The sequence below is a fragment of the Dendrobates tinctorius genome, unplaced genomic scaffold, assembly GCF_039654945.1.
Source record: "Dendrobates tinctorius isolate UK_male_01 unplaced genomic scaffold, ASM3965494v1 ptg000572l, whole genome shotgun sequence".
Taxonomy (NCBI): domain Eukaryota; kingdom Metazoa; phylum Chordata; class Amphibia; order Anura; family Dendrobatidae; genus Dendrobates; species Dendrobates tinctorius.
In genome coordinates, this window is record NW_027362230.1 from 393,055 (window position 1) to 409,621 (window position 16,567).

Below are 16,567 nucleotides of genomic sequence, written 5' to 3' on the forward strand. Positions count from 1 at the left end.
CAGATCTGAAGACCCGCACATCAACCACCTGTCAGTAATGGGCAAAGACGTTTGCGTGTTAATAGCTCGATACCTTGCATCCGGCTTGCGGCCGGGGCTTCATGAGCGGAGTCGTGGTACAAAGTTCAATCGCTTCTGGCTCGTGGAAGATTACTGCTGGGAGAGGCTCCTTACGAAGGGTTAACACGTTCAGCTTTGACTTTATCATGGTTTGGAAGTGCTAGGAAGAGAAGGAGAAGGATTTAACACAAGGCACAGATTAGGGGAAAAACAAATGCCAAAAGGAAGTCCTGAAAAATCGTCTTAAGTAAACAATGGACCCCTTCAAAAAGTCTTATTACCACTCACCACAATGTGATAATCAATGCACTGAGCAAATAAACAGCAACATGTGGCTTTTCTTATGCAAGCAAAGGAGGCTATTCATAGGGAGCTGTAGGAACCACATTTGGTATAATGCACAAAAACAACTCCGGTAATACCCAACTACAGATTTACCGTAGACGGCTAACACAAACTTTTACAATGTAACCATTTATTCCTGAGCCAACATTGATGAAAAATGCAGATTTTTTTTTTTACTAATCATTTAGGAACATGACTCAACTTTTGGATTGAGCAATTCCCCTCCGAAGTCCTAGACAGCCCCACTTTCTAATGTCCTAGCTCCTAGTATTTTGCATAACAGATGTAAAAATCTATAAAAATTGCTTAGAACAGCATGTACCTTACCCCGCTAATGTAGGCACGGTATAGTAAACCCATCATCTGGTCCTAATACAGAAAGTAGCATGCAATTGTATATCCAAGGTGCAATCCATTACTCCAACAACAGCTTTTCTGTTTGATCTCTACCAGTTAAAGCTTCTGGTTTGAAGATGAAATGAGAAAATATTATTCTGTCTTTATAGACGGAGGAGATAAAGGTTTGGTCTGCTGTGGTAATTGTTAAGAGCACCCCGTTAGGGAATTCTGAGTTAGCAGACAAGAGTTCATTTTTTTTTTGCCACCTCCAAAAATTAGAAGATGCTACAATGAATAAAGTTGCATTGTCTGGTGGAGAAGCGTAGACTACTCTAGTTTTATTGACCAGAATCGTGCAGCTTAGGACAGGATTCTCCTGCATGAGATCACAATCCAGACGAAAGAACAAAGTTGCACACATGACTGGTCCGATTACTACAACGGTCGATGTAGTGACAAGTTTAGGTCACAGGCTGCAGCACAGACAGTTATGCGCAGGAGTTACACAGACACTACAACAATAAGCTAAGAACTTTTTAACAGAGACAATTTAGAAAGTTGCAAAATTTTGAATTTAGGACACAAGCAAAATCATTCAGCCCAGATGTCTCAACACTACTGATGAGCAAGTATGTTCGTTACTCGAGAATTCCGAGCATGTTTGGGTGACCTCCGAGTATTTTTGTGTGCTCTGAGATTTAGTTTGTTGCATCAGCTGCATGATTTACAGCTGCTAGACAGCCTGCATACATATGGGGGTTTGCCTGTTTGGTAGGGAATTCCCACATGTATTCAGGCTGTCTAGCAGCCGCAAATCATACAGCTACGGCAACACAAAATAAATCTCTGAGCACGCCAAAATACTCGGAGAACACCCAAGCATGCTCGGAATTCTCGAGTAACGAGCATACTTGCTCATCACTACTCAACACGCCTTTTTAGAAATAGGAAGCACCATTCCCTTATTTCTGGCCAATTGTAGTGTTTGCACAGCTATCTGCTAATAAACATTTTTAAATAAAGTTTTATTACTAAGTCATCTCTAGACTGAACTCCGTCCCACAAAGTTTTCCAACAACGTCAGTCACAGAAAGAAAAAAAAAAAAAAACAGCAACACTACGCAAAATATTCTACCCTTAATACACAACAACGAGCAGATGACTACGACAATACATTTATTACTGGGCTCATATACGAAATATAACGGATATTAGGGATATTATCACATTATAACGGCCTCAGAAAAGGTGACTCAGGGTTTAGAAGGTATGGAAAGCTCATTATGGATATTTTTATGTCTGGACGGTAAAACGGATTACAGGAGTGCAAAAAAAGTAAAAAATGTCAGGAGCTCCTGGAATCTAGACAAGATTCCACAATGATCACTGGCCAACGCAAAAAGGAAAAAACACACACAAAGGCTTACATAGATATTATGTGAATGATTTGTGTACCTACCCATGTAAAAAAAAAAAAAAAAAAAATGGTCTGGAAATCCAGACAGATTAACACTCACTTTCTAACCATTAACAGGCTCACTGCACAATAGAACATATACTAGACTAGAACAAGCTCCAAGAATAAAATAGGCACCAAGGTAAAAGCACCAAGGTAGAAGGGTTTGGGTTTTGTTTTTTTAGCAGATCTTACCGTTTTAGGGGCGATCTACAAAAAAATCTTATGTCTGGGGTAACTGGCAAACCATTCACATGTTGGGGAAAGAGTAATTGGACAAATTCGATTTTAAGAAGTCTAATCCTACTTTTCAAACGTAGAGTCAGAAGTATTGTTTGAGGGTCTCCGATGCCATAACCTTAGGAGTAGCGCGCACCATCATCTGACCAGAATAGGTACGTTCGTGGGGGAGTTGTGGCAGCTTTGCTGTTATTTCGCTACCCATAGTATGATAGCTTTGGTTTGCTAGGTTTTGCATTGTTGCCACCCATCATTTTGCAAAATATAAGGGCCATAAAAAGATTGCATGTACTTGTGTATTTTCTGTATTACAAAATTCACTTTTTAGAAAGAAATATAGGGGGAGGGAAAGAAAGGTTGTATAAATGAAGAGGAGGGTGCAACAGTCTGGATGGGAGAGTGGACGCTTCTCTAATAATCCCAGGAGCAGAGATCAGCGGGCACAATGGCCTCATCTTCAGCAGCAGTTGTCACATAGGAATCACCCGCTCTATACATTACCCTGCCGGCAGACGCCCAGGTGGCACCAAAATGTTCCGCTTCTCCAGTTATGAATATCTGGCTTTAATTCTCATCCATGTGAATTCCTGCGGAGTTCTGTAAGGCATTAATTAGATTTCTAATTGCACACAGGAAATTATTGCAGGATACACATAATTAGAGAAGGGGGACGGCTATGTATATCCATATGTATTTTATCTATATGCAATGTGGCGAGGCTGAAGGCCTTTTAATAGAAGAGCAATTGATTGGACACATCATATACAGTATATGTGTACGCTGTATATATTATATTTGTGGTGTCCAAGCGACCATCGCGCCATAATCTTGGCCAAATGGGCATTACACCTTTATGGAGGGGAAGCCAGACATTTACGATCCCCATTACCACCAACAAAATGGAGAATCAGCCGTCACAGATATAAGACAGTTGAATGATTCCTTCGAGATCGGTAAGATCTCATGTCTATGGTCAGCTTCACAAAATAGCGATTCTCCATGCCGCTTCTAGGACCTGACCACTAACTAGAAGCCTGGTAGTATTGTAGCTGTATGGCTCCCATTCATAATATATGCACATGTGGCGCGGCACTCCCTCACTTAGAACGGGTGAACGGTTGCGTCCAAACCGCCAGTTTACTGTGAAAACTACTTTTACGCAAGAAGTAAGGCGTGAAAACCGGAGCGTCATAACACATCCAGGAGACAAGAAATCGCCCTGTTCATAATGGGAATACAGCCAGCTATGTCCAGCATTAATGCAGACAGTGCAACCCCTTATGAATATGCTTTACAGCAAAGGGTTACGTAAAATGGGAGGGAATGGGGGGCTGGGGTCTTCAACACATTTTAGTTAAGAAATTCACTTTTGGAGCCTTACGTATAAACGGGACTGATTTTCTTGCAGCTACATAAACACTGAGGTTTGGCTCTAAAACGTGACTAGGGATGTTGGATATAGAGTTGTAGGAGAAGGGCCAGATCAGCCGAATATCAGAGATCGGGATAAGAAAATAGGGGAAGAGCAGATAGAGGTGCATTACAGGGTCCACCTTGCAAGGTGTCATCACACACGGCGTGCCTACACATCTAAACCTTGGAGAGACGCCGACGCAGAGTCCAACACAGATCCTTGATAAACAAGAGATGGGCCGAAACGTTGGAAATTAATGCTGCTATACACGGGTCGGTTTAATAAATTCAAGTTCACAAGATTTTCTTGACTCTGAAAGTTCTTTTTTTACTGGAATTATCCACCATCCAGGCTATTCAGTGTTGCAAACTTTCATCAATTGTTCTCTGCCGTCCACGTCCATGGAGATTAGTTACATTGCCATGTGTTATAAACTTCTTGATTATGTTGCGCACCATGGACAAAGGAACATCAAGATCTCTGGAGATGGACTTGTAAGGCTGGTTTCACACTAGCGTTTTTTAGAGCTGCGCTTCGTGCGCGTCCAGACGCATGCGTCCAGCGCCCCTGTTTAACGTGGGTGCGCATAGTCTAGCGTATGCACGCGTTCGGATGAGTTTTTGTGCGCATGCGCCTAGGCGCTAGGCGCAACCTGTTGCATTTTTGGTCCGTCTGACCGGTCTCAAAAAAAACGCTTGCGCACGGAATGTGCAAAAAAAAAAAAAATCACATTACAGTCTATGGGAACGCAGGCGTGAGCATAGACAAGCGCACGCCTGCGTTTAAAATCGCATGCGGTTTAAGAGTTAACATGGCTAGAAACTGGTTAAAATGCATGCGCCTAAAAAAAAGCAAACGCATACAAAACGCATGATGCGTTTTTTGCATGCGATTCTATTGCGCATGAAGCACAGCGCTAAAAACGCTAGTGTGAAACTAGCATTACCTTGACTTTGTTCAACAATTTTGGTTCTCAAGTCCTCAGACAGTTCTCTTCTCTTTCTGTTCTACATCATTAGTGTGGCACATACAGACACACAATGCAAAGACTGAGTCAACTTCTCCCCTTTTTATCTGGTCTAGGTGTGATTTTCATATTGCCTACACCTGTTACTTGCCACAGGTGAGTTTGAACAAGCATTACATGGTTGAAACAAAGTTGTTCACCCACAATTTTGGAAAGGTGCCAACAATTTTGTCTGGCCCATTTTTGAGTTTTTGTGTGAAATAATGTCCAATTTGCCTTTTCTCCACTGTCTTTTTCGTGTTGTTCCAATACACACTGAGGAAATAAACATGTGTATAACAAAACATGTATAATTGCAATAATTTTCTTGGAGAAATACTTCATTTTGTGGTAAAATTTCAAGGGTGCCAACACTTTTGGCCATGATATATACACACACACACACACACACACACACACACACACACACACACCTGCAATTAATGTGTACATTTGGGTACTTTTGATTGCTTTAAAAAAAAATAAAGCAGTCCTCATTGCTTTTCTGAGCATTATGTCCTTAAAGGCAACCAAATAACAAAAGACTGACTGGCACTTCCAAGCTAATGTGAACAGGTGCTTAAAAGCAGCAGCCAACTCCATATACAATATACAAAAAAATTGCACTCTATCATGCTAAAGCATGTATACATGGAATGTATGAAATATGAATAGCAATACTGCTCTGGATAATAAGAAAAAATTGAGACACCTAGCGCATAATTTGGGCAATTCATGCTAAGCGTCTCAAGTTTTTCTTATTATCCAGAGCAGCATTGCTATTCATATGTCATATATTCCATGTCTACATGCTTTAGCACGACAGAGTGCAATTTTTTTGTATACTTAAGGCATCCGTCACATGGTGCATGCAGTCTGATCTGTGGGCAGCATGTTATAAGACAAGAGCTGAACAGATTACACTATCGTTTCCAACAAAAATATATATCAAATTGTATTTGACTCATTGAAATTCATAGAGCTTCAATCATTAGGAGTCCAGTGGGTGGTCCCAGTCAGTGACTGACTGCTATATCTGGATGCCCAGTGAAAAGGGGAATTGTGCCAGTCACTAAGCAAGTCTGTTTCCTTAGTAAAACTTATACCATATAATCAATCTGTTCGGTTTTGTACCTGCTTTATTAACATATGTTGAATATGACAGGTTTCCTTTAAAGTACCACTTTTTGGGTTTCTCTTCGGCAGGTTTGCTCCGCTATGCTGAAAGGGAGCGTCTCCCATAAATGTGATGCAGGGCAGTCATTCTGCAGGTCAGACATCGTCCCCACCGCTGACCACCCAAAGACGCAAGATCTTATTAAGATGGCATAAAAGTAGAGTAATCAGTTATGCCAGTTCTGCATATAGAGCACGCACACATTAGGGCCAATTACAATGGAAGCCCAAGAATCTGCCATTCCCAGCCCCAAAATTACTGTGCAGCCAAAACAGAACCAAGTTCATGCCCTTTAAATCAGGTAAGAGGAAGGATATACCGTAAAGATAATGTTCTTTTATGGGGGTAAACATTAACAAACTCTTTTATATGAAAACCACTTATGTTCCTCTTAATGAGGGCAAACATCAAATTCGGCAAGTGATGGCGCTCTCCACCATCCCGTCAGCAAAAACTTTAAGTTATGTGCAAATCCAGCACATCAAAGCTTCACAGATCAGATCGTTCTGGAGCGCGATCCACTCTGCACTTGTTACTTTCATGAGAAAAAGATCTTCAAAGAGAATCTCGTCTACAAGAAGAATCTGAAATCTGGCTACAACAAGTGTGTGCTGAGCATATGGAGGGTCTGCACCATACGGAAAGCCCACACATCACACTAGAAACAATGCACCTACTCTGGTTAGACCGTCACGGGTGTGATGCTCAAACTACAGGCAGAAGCGCAAAAGTATACATTAGAAAAGAGAACTTCACCCAAAGACAAGCCTACTTCCATTTATTAAGTTGGGTGGCTCTTTTGGCTGCATTGCGCCACCACAAGATATGTATTCTGTTCAAGGACTATAGCGATATAACATGATGATAAATTTGCCAGCTATAATCAGCCAAGCGTTACCTTCCCCCGTCCCCCATCTACACTACGACCCTTTATGAAAATTTTTTTTTTATATATACACAGTATATTAGCAGAGCTAGCTGCGTCAGGCTTAAAAATGGCTATAGTTGCTACATTTTGCAGCATTTCATTTAGTTTTATGCCAGAATAAAGACTATTTCCACTCGCAGATAGCAAAATCTTTAAAACTGTAATAAATACACAAAATTAGTAAATTGCACATTTCCCAAAACCAGGGGTGGGAAACCTCTGGCTCAAGGGCCATTTACGGCCCTCGGTGACCTTTCATCCACCCCCTCCCCCGGATATATTCCCGGGGACCGCAGTGCCTGGGCCGGCAGCTGTATTTTGATGGCCACCGGGCCATTCATTCCTTCTTACTCCTGTGAGCATGTGCACACAGCATTCACTACTGAGCACCGACGCGCGTGCAATTAAAGATTACGTCCTGACACCAGTGGCCGCGTCAGGACGTACTTTGTGGGCGGAGTTAGCTCGTGATCTGTACAGCCCCCGAAGGATGGGATAAATATCCAAATGGCCCCCCCAAAAAAGGTTCCCCACCCGCGCCCTAAGCAATGCATACAGTTTACTTGATAAGACAAAATAAAATAAAAAAAAAAATCTCAGAAACCCTGCAAGTAATGCAGCATCAGGCAGAGCTTCCTATAATTTTTATTTTATTCATTTTTTTTTTTTTTTTTGGGGGGGGGGGGGGGGGGGGGGTCACTGGCGGTCCACATCCTGCTATGCAGCTGGGAATAGAAAACTTCACTTCATAAAAATGACGAGGTTTTTTTTTTTTAAACCAAGATACATGGGAAACTATGATGAGGTCACTAGTTAGTAGATAGTGGTGGGTGACCAAATCATGGGTCCTCTAAGAAAGGATGCGAAGTCTCAAAGGAAGTCAGGCCAAACAAATTGTGACCTTCACCCCAGCTCCAGATAGCAAGTCCGGCTCATTCTCGTATAATATTTCAGCAAGCCAGCGCCTTTTCCATTAAGTATTTCAAACATGCATTTGAAGCAGAACATCTGCGCTGGGGATGACAGGAACAAGCCGGAGACAGGGGAGAAGGGTCACATCTGGAGAACACAGGAACGACATGGTCACATATCGGTTCAAAGGCATTTCCAAACTATTTACAGGATTGGAGCTTTGCAGGAGTAATAAAGAGAGAAGAAGATGGACACACGGGAGCGCTGGGCAGGATCATCTCAGCGTCCTCGGTGCCATGTTGGCGGCCAGCAGATAATGCCACCATTGTACCAATGACGATGGACGGGTCTAATATTTACGGGCACTGTAGCACGGAGTGTGGACTTTAAAGGCAAGACGGATAGCTTCTTACTTTCACAGGCACATGTGTAGCAGCTGTATCGTGTTAAAAGGTAAACCAAAGCCATCATGACATTGGAATGGAAACCGCTTCCACCGCCAGCGAGCGGCACTCTTCATCTCTACACGGTGCTCATCTACAAGGATCACATGCCACGTGTCCAGATATGGAAACCACTGACATCATACTGCAGGGAACCACATAAAATCACCGTGTAGACTCCACTGAGGTCTGTCTATGGCCGATTCAATAAACTAGTGGCCAGTGTTTCAACAGTGCCCAGCAAAGCTCTTAAAAAATATTTCCGTGACGGTGCCCCTATAATACAGCTCTTCACCCCTCTTTTGTCTTGCAACGCTCTCTGTTCTAACAGCAGTACTCACATTTTTTACTTCTGCCAAACTTAAGGATCAGATGATCGCTGTATTCTGTATCAGCAGCACAAATCCGGCATGGTGGTCACCGGCTCATGAACTCAGGGGTTCTGTACTCAGCCCATGGATAGATATTGTACAGTTATATTGTAAGAGAGCAAACAGCAAGCTGTAAATCAGAATTTTAAGCATACCTTAGAATATCCTAGGCCCCTTTCACCTGACCATTAAGGCCCTCCACTAACCGTGTAAGCTGATAAACGCATAGTGACCTCCATCAGATCAAAATACCCTAAGGGTTCATTCACACTTCCTTGTGAATGTTGGTTTGCTGTCTGATTTTTTATCAGAGGGCACATAGACCCACTGCGTACGTCCTATTCTGATCCTCAACATCAGACCAGTAGATAACAGGTTCTAAATTTCACCGACCGCATTCTGGGATCCTTCATGGTCATGGATGAGAATGGATCAGTGAGACTGAGTATCGGAGAGCACTCGGACCAGACATGTCACACGTGTGTGAATGCCCCCTGAGAGCGATGCAGGCCACTGTCGGCCTATACTGTGGCCTTTGTTGCAGCTTCCATGCGTGCTAGACATTTGGAGCTTTTTTAGATTTGTATATCAGATGGAAAGTTAAGTTTTTTGTAAAGGATCCTGCTTAAAAATAAAGAGAAAAACGCTTTAAATTCTTGTGGGAGTACTTTTCCTATTCATTTAAACAGCAAAGAAACTTTGCTGTTAAAAAACCTTGCCGAGGGAAGGGGGGGGGATGACATTACTTGCTTTTTTAATGTGGCTTCTTATGCAAATTGGCTCTAAACTTGAAGGGATAGTCCCATATCCAGGAGCCTATCCCAATATGTAGTAAGTGTAATAATAATAATATAATAAAATATCTCCAAGAAGACTTCTTGGTATAGTTCTTCAGATTCGCTATGCTGCTTACCTCATGTGCAGGGCATTGCAGCGGCTTAGGTATCCATGGTTACGACCACCAAGAGCTAACTGTCTCTATATAAAAGTCATCATAACCATGGATACCGGAACTACTGCAATGCCCTGTACAGGGGGCAAGTGACATAGCAAATCTAAAGAACTAGACTACATTTCTAATTGGAGGTATTTGCCAATATTATTATTATTATTATTACACCTACTACGTATTGGGGTAGGATCTTGGAGATGGGAATACCACTTTACCACTGTCAAATCAAAAGTCTACAGAACACTGTGCTGAAAGTACTGCTTTAAAAAAAAAAAAACCTTGAAGAATGGACGCGTTACTTCCATTAACTACTTGTCGTTTTTGAAAACATGAAGCGCCTACAAAATGCTCAAAAGCCTGAACATATGACCCACAGGACGTTTTTCCAAAGAAGTGAATGGAAAGATTTTTCTTTTAACCATTTTGTACGTCTTTTTTTTTTCCCGGAGCGAACCCACACAGATAATGAAAGGGGGGAAAAAAAACAAAAAAAAAACAAAAAAAAAAAAACCTGCGAACTTAGTCCTAGAAGACAAATCAAGCCTTACTCCTGTTTCACATCTCCCCAGAAATCACATGCCAGTACCCCCTTACCACTGATACAGATGGTGTCATGGATGCTCCCTAGGATTAGCGCTGCTGCAGTAAGCAGGTAATCCGGGCAGCCTGTGGGAAACCTGTCTCCTGGGGCGACTGCTGGAAGACATCAAAGCCGCTTCCTACACGACTCACATTCCTTCCACATAACAGAAGTGAGGAAGAGGTAATGACTACCGCCATGTAGTAGGCAGAAATCGAGGACACGGAAACTCTCTCACACAAATAAGGCGCTTTGTAACCCTTACCTCCAAACAAAAATAATAAACCCCGGAGCTATAAACTCTCGGGGGGCGTCCTTTTGGGTGCTCGCACGCGGCAACTTTTCCAGGCAGCCAAAACCTTCCGTTTTTTAAGCGGAAGAAGAAGTCTGAGGGCTTTTCCAGTGGGTCTGCGGCATCTCTTGTACTGGTGCTTTATGGACATTTTCTTTAAACCTCGTTCATCAGTGAAGAACCCACTACTGATCTTTTTTTTTTTTTAAATTTTTTTTTAAGCAAAGACGCTGATAAAATGGTCAGAAAGAAGCCCAGGAGTCGTTCAAGTGTCTTCTGAGCCTTCCGTATAAATCGGAATGAGATCAAAACGCGTTGACGGACTGGCCGGCGGCTCTCCCCACCCGAGTGACAGCTGCAGAGAATTCATGAAGGAGTCACGCCCGCCAGTCCGTGCATTGCTTTTCCATCGCCTTCCGATTTATACGGCCGTCTGACTGCAACCATAACCTCTTGCCATCTTTGGAAACTTGAAGCTGATAAAAGGCGCTTAAATCCCCGAACATGTGAACAGGGAGTCATTCTTACATAGAAATGCATAGATTTGCTCCGTTTTTACCATTCATGGGTCATTCGTGTTCCTAGTAAATAAAAAAAAAAAAAATTGGTTAGAGCTTTCCCACGTGTCAATGAAAAACGGATCGCATATAGATGCCATGTGTGTGCTGTCCATTACGCACTAACCCGTCCAGGTTATAAGCGTTCTGTCAACAAAAAAAGGACCAGAGTAGGACGTGCCGGACTTTGCTTTTTGGAGTGTAGACCAGGAGTCCACAAAAGAGGAAAAAAAAAAAGTTTTGATGTAGTTTCATAGAATGTCATGTGCACATAACAGCTGATCAATGGAGATGCCAGGCGTCAGACCCCACCGATTAACTTATCCTAGTTATCAATACATAGTTCTCAGAAAACTCTTTTAAAAGGGATAGTCCCATCTCTAAGACACTATTGCAAAACATAGTAGATGTAATAAGAATAATATTAGCAAATACCTCCAATTAGAAATGTAGTACAGTTCTTCTGAGTCGCTATGTCCATTTTCCATGTGCAGGCATTGGAGTACCTTAGGTGTGCATGGTTACGGCCACTGATATAGTGGACAGATAGTGGTTAGTGGTCGTAACCATGGATACATACCTAAGCTACTGCAATGCCCTGCATATGGAGTAAGCGACATAGCGAATCAGAAGAACTATACTACATTTCTGATTGGAGGTATTTGCTAATATTATTATTACTACACCTACTACATATTGATTGAGATAGCATCTTGGAGATGGGATTACCCCTTTAATAATCAAGGTACACTGGGCTTTATTTATCAAAACCATTTACAAAATAAACTTTGTTGTCCATGGCAACCAATCAGAACTTCACTTTCATTAATTAATCTGCTCTGTGCTGTGATTGGTTGCTTTGGACAACAAAGTTGTGTTAGGTGTGCGTGGTATGTGAAGTCATATGGACTCTATGCACTAAGAGGCTCCATATGTTGAGAGCTGGTTTTCCCTCTAGAAGCAGCGCTCCTACGGAAAAGCTCAGAACATATGGCATCTGATAGAGCAGGCAATTTTTTTTCCTCTGTCTTTGCTTTATACTTTCTGTTCTTTTTCAAGCCACTCCTGCCTTGGCTGAAAAGGACTGCACCAATAACCGCATATGTCATCTCAGCCTTAGCGTATGTGCACAACCGAATTCCTTCTCCCAAGCCCCAGGTGCAGGCATTGCCGGACCTTAGATATCCATAGTTATGACTTCTGATCTAGTGACAGTTAGCTAGTTGCTAGCAGTCGTAATCATGGATATCTAAGGTCCTGCAATGCATTCACATGAGGAAAGAGATATAGTGAATCAGAAGCACTATACTACATTTCTAATTGGAGGTATTTGCTAATATTATTATTATTATTACACCTACTACATATTGGGATAGGATTTTAGAGATGGGAATATCCCTTTAAGGGTTTGAAACTGAGTGATCTCCACCTTTATACTAATCAGACATTTGTGAGAATTTATAAATGACCTGAGCTGGAAATATGCCATCTAGGATAGAACCACCAAGTTCTGTAAAGGAAGGAAAATAGCCCGATCCCATGAGAACGGGTCTCAATCTAACCCAAGAGGATCTGTCCGAAATTAGAACCGAGTCCGCACCCGAAGCAGGAGGGAAATCTGGGTTGTCAAACAAGGGCGTTAATGGACTCAACCTACGGGATATAGATGAGGAGATTAAGACTTGTTCCCATGTTTGCAAAAAGTGTTGAGTGAGTATTGGTAATTGTTTAGAGCAGGGTTCCCCAACTCCAGTCCTCAAGGCCCACCAACAGGTCATGTTTTCAGGATTTCCTTTGTATTGCACAGGTGAAGCAATTATCACCTGAGCAATACTAAGAAAATCCTGAAAACATGACCTGTTGGTGGGCCTTGAGGACTGGAGTTGGGGAACACTGGTTTAGAAAAGAAGGATTTTAGAGAGGATCCACAGAGAAGAAAAAAAAAAAATTATATATATATATATATATATATATATATATATATAATAATAATAATATCAAGAATCTACATGATCATAGCCTCATGTGGATAGTACACATGGATATCCAACGGGTCGGTCATAAAAGCGAACTAACTGCTGACCCAAGATGGCAGCGGTTACTGATAGACATGGACCACGTTTTCCATACTGATCACTATATCACCACCCACCTAATTGGCAGACATGAACCACGTTCTCCATGCTGATCACACTATCACCACCCACCTAATTGGTAGACATGGACCACGTTCTCCATACTGATCACACTATCACCACCCACCTAATTGGCAGACATGAACCACATTCTCCATGCTGATCACTATATCACCACCCACCTACTTGGCAGACATGGACCACGTTCTCCATACTGCTCATACTATCACCACCCACCTAATTGGCAGACATGAACCACGTTCTCCATGCTGATCACACCATTACCACCCACCTAATTGGCAGACATGGACCACGTTCTCCATACTGATCACACTATCACCACCCACCTAATTGGCAGCCATGGACAACGTTCTCCATACTGATCACACCATCACCACCCACCTAATTGGCAGACATGGACCACGTTCTCCATACTGATCACTATATCACCACCCACCTAATTGGCAGACATGGACCATGTTCTCCATACTGATGACACTATCACCACCCACCTAATTGGTAGACATGGACCACGTTCTCCATACTGATGACACTATCACCACCCACCTAATTGGTAGACATGGACCACGTTCTCCATACTGATCACTATATCACCACCCACCTAATTGGCAGACATGGACCACGTTCTCCTTACTGATCACTATATCACCACCCACCTAATTGGCAGACATGGACCACGTTCTCCTTACTGATCACTATATCACCACCCACCTAATTGGCAGACATGAACCACGTTCTCCATGCTGATCACACCATCACCACCCACCTAATTGGCAGACATGGACCACGTTCTCCATACTGATCACACTATCACCACCCACCTAATTGGCAGCCATGGACAACGTTCTCCATACTGATCACACCATCACCACCCACCTAACTGGCAGACATGGACCACGTTCTCCATACTGATCACTATATCACCACCCACCTAATTGGCAGACATGGACCACGTTCTCCATACTGATGACACTATCACCACCCACCTAATTGGCAGACATGAACCACGTTCTCAATACTGATCACACCATCACCACCCACCTAATTGGCAGACATGGACCACGTTCTCCATAGTGTGATCAGTATGGAGAACGTGGTCCATGTCTGCCAATTAGGTGGGTGGTGATGGTGTGATCAGCATGGAGAACGTGGTTCATGTCTGCCAATTAGGTGGGTGGTGATAGTATGAGCAGTATGGAGAATGTGGTCCATATCTGCCAATTAGGTGGGTGGTGATATAGTGATCAGTAAGGAGAACGTGGTCCATGTCTGCCAGTTAGGTGGGTGGTGATATAGTGATCAGTATGGAGAACGTGGTCCATGTCTGCCAATTAGGTGGGTGGTGATATAGTGATCAGTATGGAGAACGTGGTCCATGTCTGCCAATTAGGTGGGTGGTGATGGTGTGATCAGCATGGAGAATGTGGTTCATGTCTGCCAATTAGGTGGGTGGTGATAGTGTGATCAGTATGGAGAACGTGGTCCATGTCTACCAATTAGGTGGGTGGTGATAGTGTGATCAGTATGACCACCCACCTAATTGGCAGCCATGGACAACGTTCTCCATACTGATCACACCATCACCACCCACCTAATTGGCAGACATGGACCACGTTCTCCATACTGCTCATACTATCACCACCCACCTAATTGGCAGACATGGACCACATTCTCCATACTGATCACTATCACCTAATGGAAATATTTTGACTTCATATTTATTCGGGTCACTAGGTGTCTTTCAGGTCTCACACGCCACACAGAATGCCCAGAGAAATAATGTACGCAGCACAGTAGCTGCGTCTGTCCGGCAAATGAGTCTCTGTGATGCTGTAAAAACCTCCAGCGCCATTACTCGAGCTGGGCCTTGTAAGATGTTTTATGTCAGTTCTCCAGAGTTTAGTAGGAGATTTAGAGCTGCCTGGGATCTGCCAAATAAACTCTGTCTGTGGGATTGTGTAAATTCATCTGGCAGCACGTCCGGCCCGCCATCTGGAGAACATTTTCCAGTGAGGGAGAAAGAAGCAGGGGCTCCAATCGAACAGGACAAGCAGCCCTTGGTCCCCCTGGGACCTTCCTAATACGTGTCACTCAGGACAGCCTCCTGCAAAACGAGGAGAACATCCAAGTTTCCAAATTGCACAAGCAGCCACCTGAGTGCAATGAACTAATGTATTCTTCATGGGAGACAGGCATGGGACACCCATCATGGGCGAGATTACTTTCAATGATGCCAAAAAAGAGCATACCGCAAAATAACTCATGTTCCTGTCAGCATCAGAAACGTGTGAAGGAAGAGACACACAACTTTGGACATTAAAAAAAAGTCTAGTAAATTTCCTAAAGTCTTAAAAGTTGTGAATAAATGTTATACGCTTCCCAGGTATAGTCTAAGTAAACTGGCCACTGAGGTTTAGGTTTTTTTAATGTTGGAAAAATATAAAAATCAGAGAGTCCTCAGTGGTTGATACCTTTTAATGGCTAACTGAAAAGATGGTATTGACCACTAAGGACTCTCAAATTTTTATATTTTTCTATCTACTGGTTAACACGGTACATAGATATATTTTTTTCCTGTCCAGAGTTTAGGGCTTCCAGATGTCTTCACCAAATTCATTAATTGCAACTCTACAAAAAAATAATAATAATTGTCACGCATGTCCTCCTGTCCCTTTCCTGGAGTGATTTTATGTATGCCCGAAAAGGTTTGCAACATTGTGACTTTTTATGCTAAACGGTAGCAAAAAGAGGTTAAAAGACCAAAACAATTTTTGACTTTGCACAAAAATTTGAAATTCTCAAACTGAAAAAAAAAAAAAAAAAAAAAAGAATTCTCACTTGCAATTATAACCTTTTATGCCATGGTTATCGCACATAGGTTTCTGAATAATTGATTACGTCAGGCAGAATGTGAGGGCCAAACAATCGTTCTTCCGTCGGCCATGTTCCCCGACTACCTCTAACACTAGAAAGCTCCGCTTGGCCGATGACCCTGTATTGTCTAAGATATCAACTACCAGAACAAAAGGATTGCATTAGAAATCCAACAGGCTGGATTCTTCTCTCCCCTAATATCATCTGCTAAGGAAGAGTGAGGAGGACCCCATACACAGGCTGTCAGCTGATATTGGAGGGTTCACTTTAATGGGAATGCAGGTTCCTGACAATCACAAGTCATCTTAGGCCCGTGTAGTAGACTACTGTCAGAAATGATCCTCAAGGCTTCTTTCCAACCAATCATCTTCCTTGAACTGGTTGAAAACTGCACACAGTGACCACACGCGTGCTGCTGCACAGGGAGCAGTCTGCGGCATCTCCTGGGCCTTAGACCTTTGGGTC

At 42.7% G+C, this 16,567-nt stretch overlaps 1 protein-coding gene across 1 annotated transcript in view; it reads right to left on the reverse strand.

Moving 5' to 3' along the window:
• The window catches only part of PID1 (phosphotyrosine interaction domain containing 1), a 74,861-nt gene that overhangs the window by 44,573 nt on the left and 13,721 nt on the right, over window positions 1-16,567 (reverse strand). Inside the window, exon 2 of the mRNA XM_073565178.1 lies at window positions 74-220. Coding sequence (XP_073421279.1) covers window positions 74-220 — 147 coding nt within the window. The remainder of the gene's footprint in view (window positions 1-73; window positions 221-16,567) is intronic.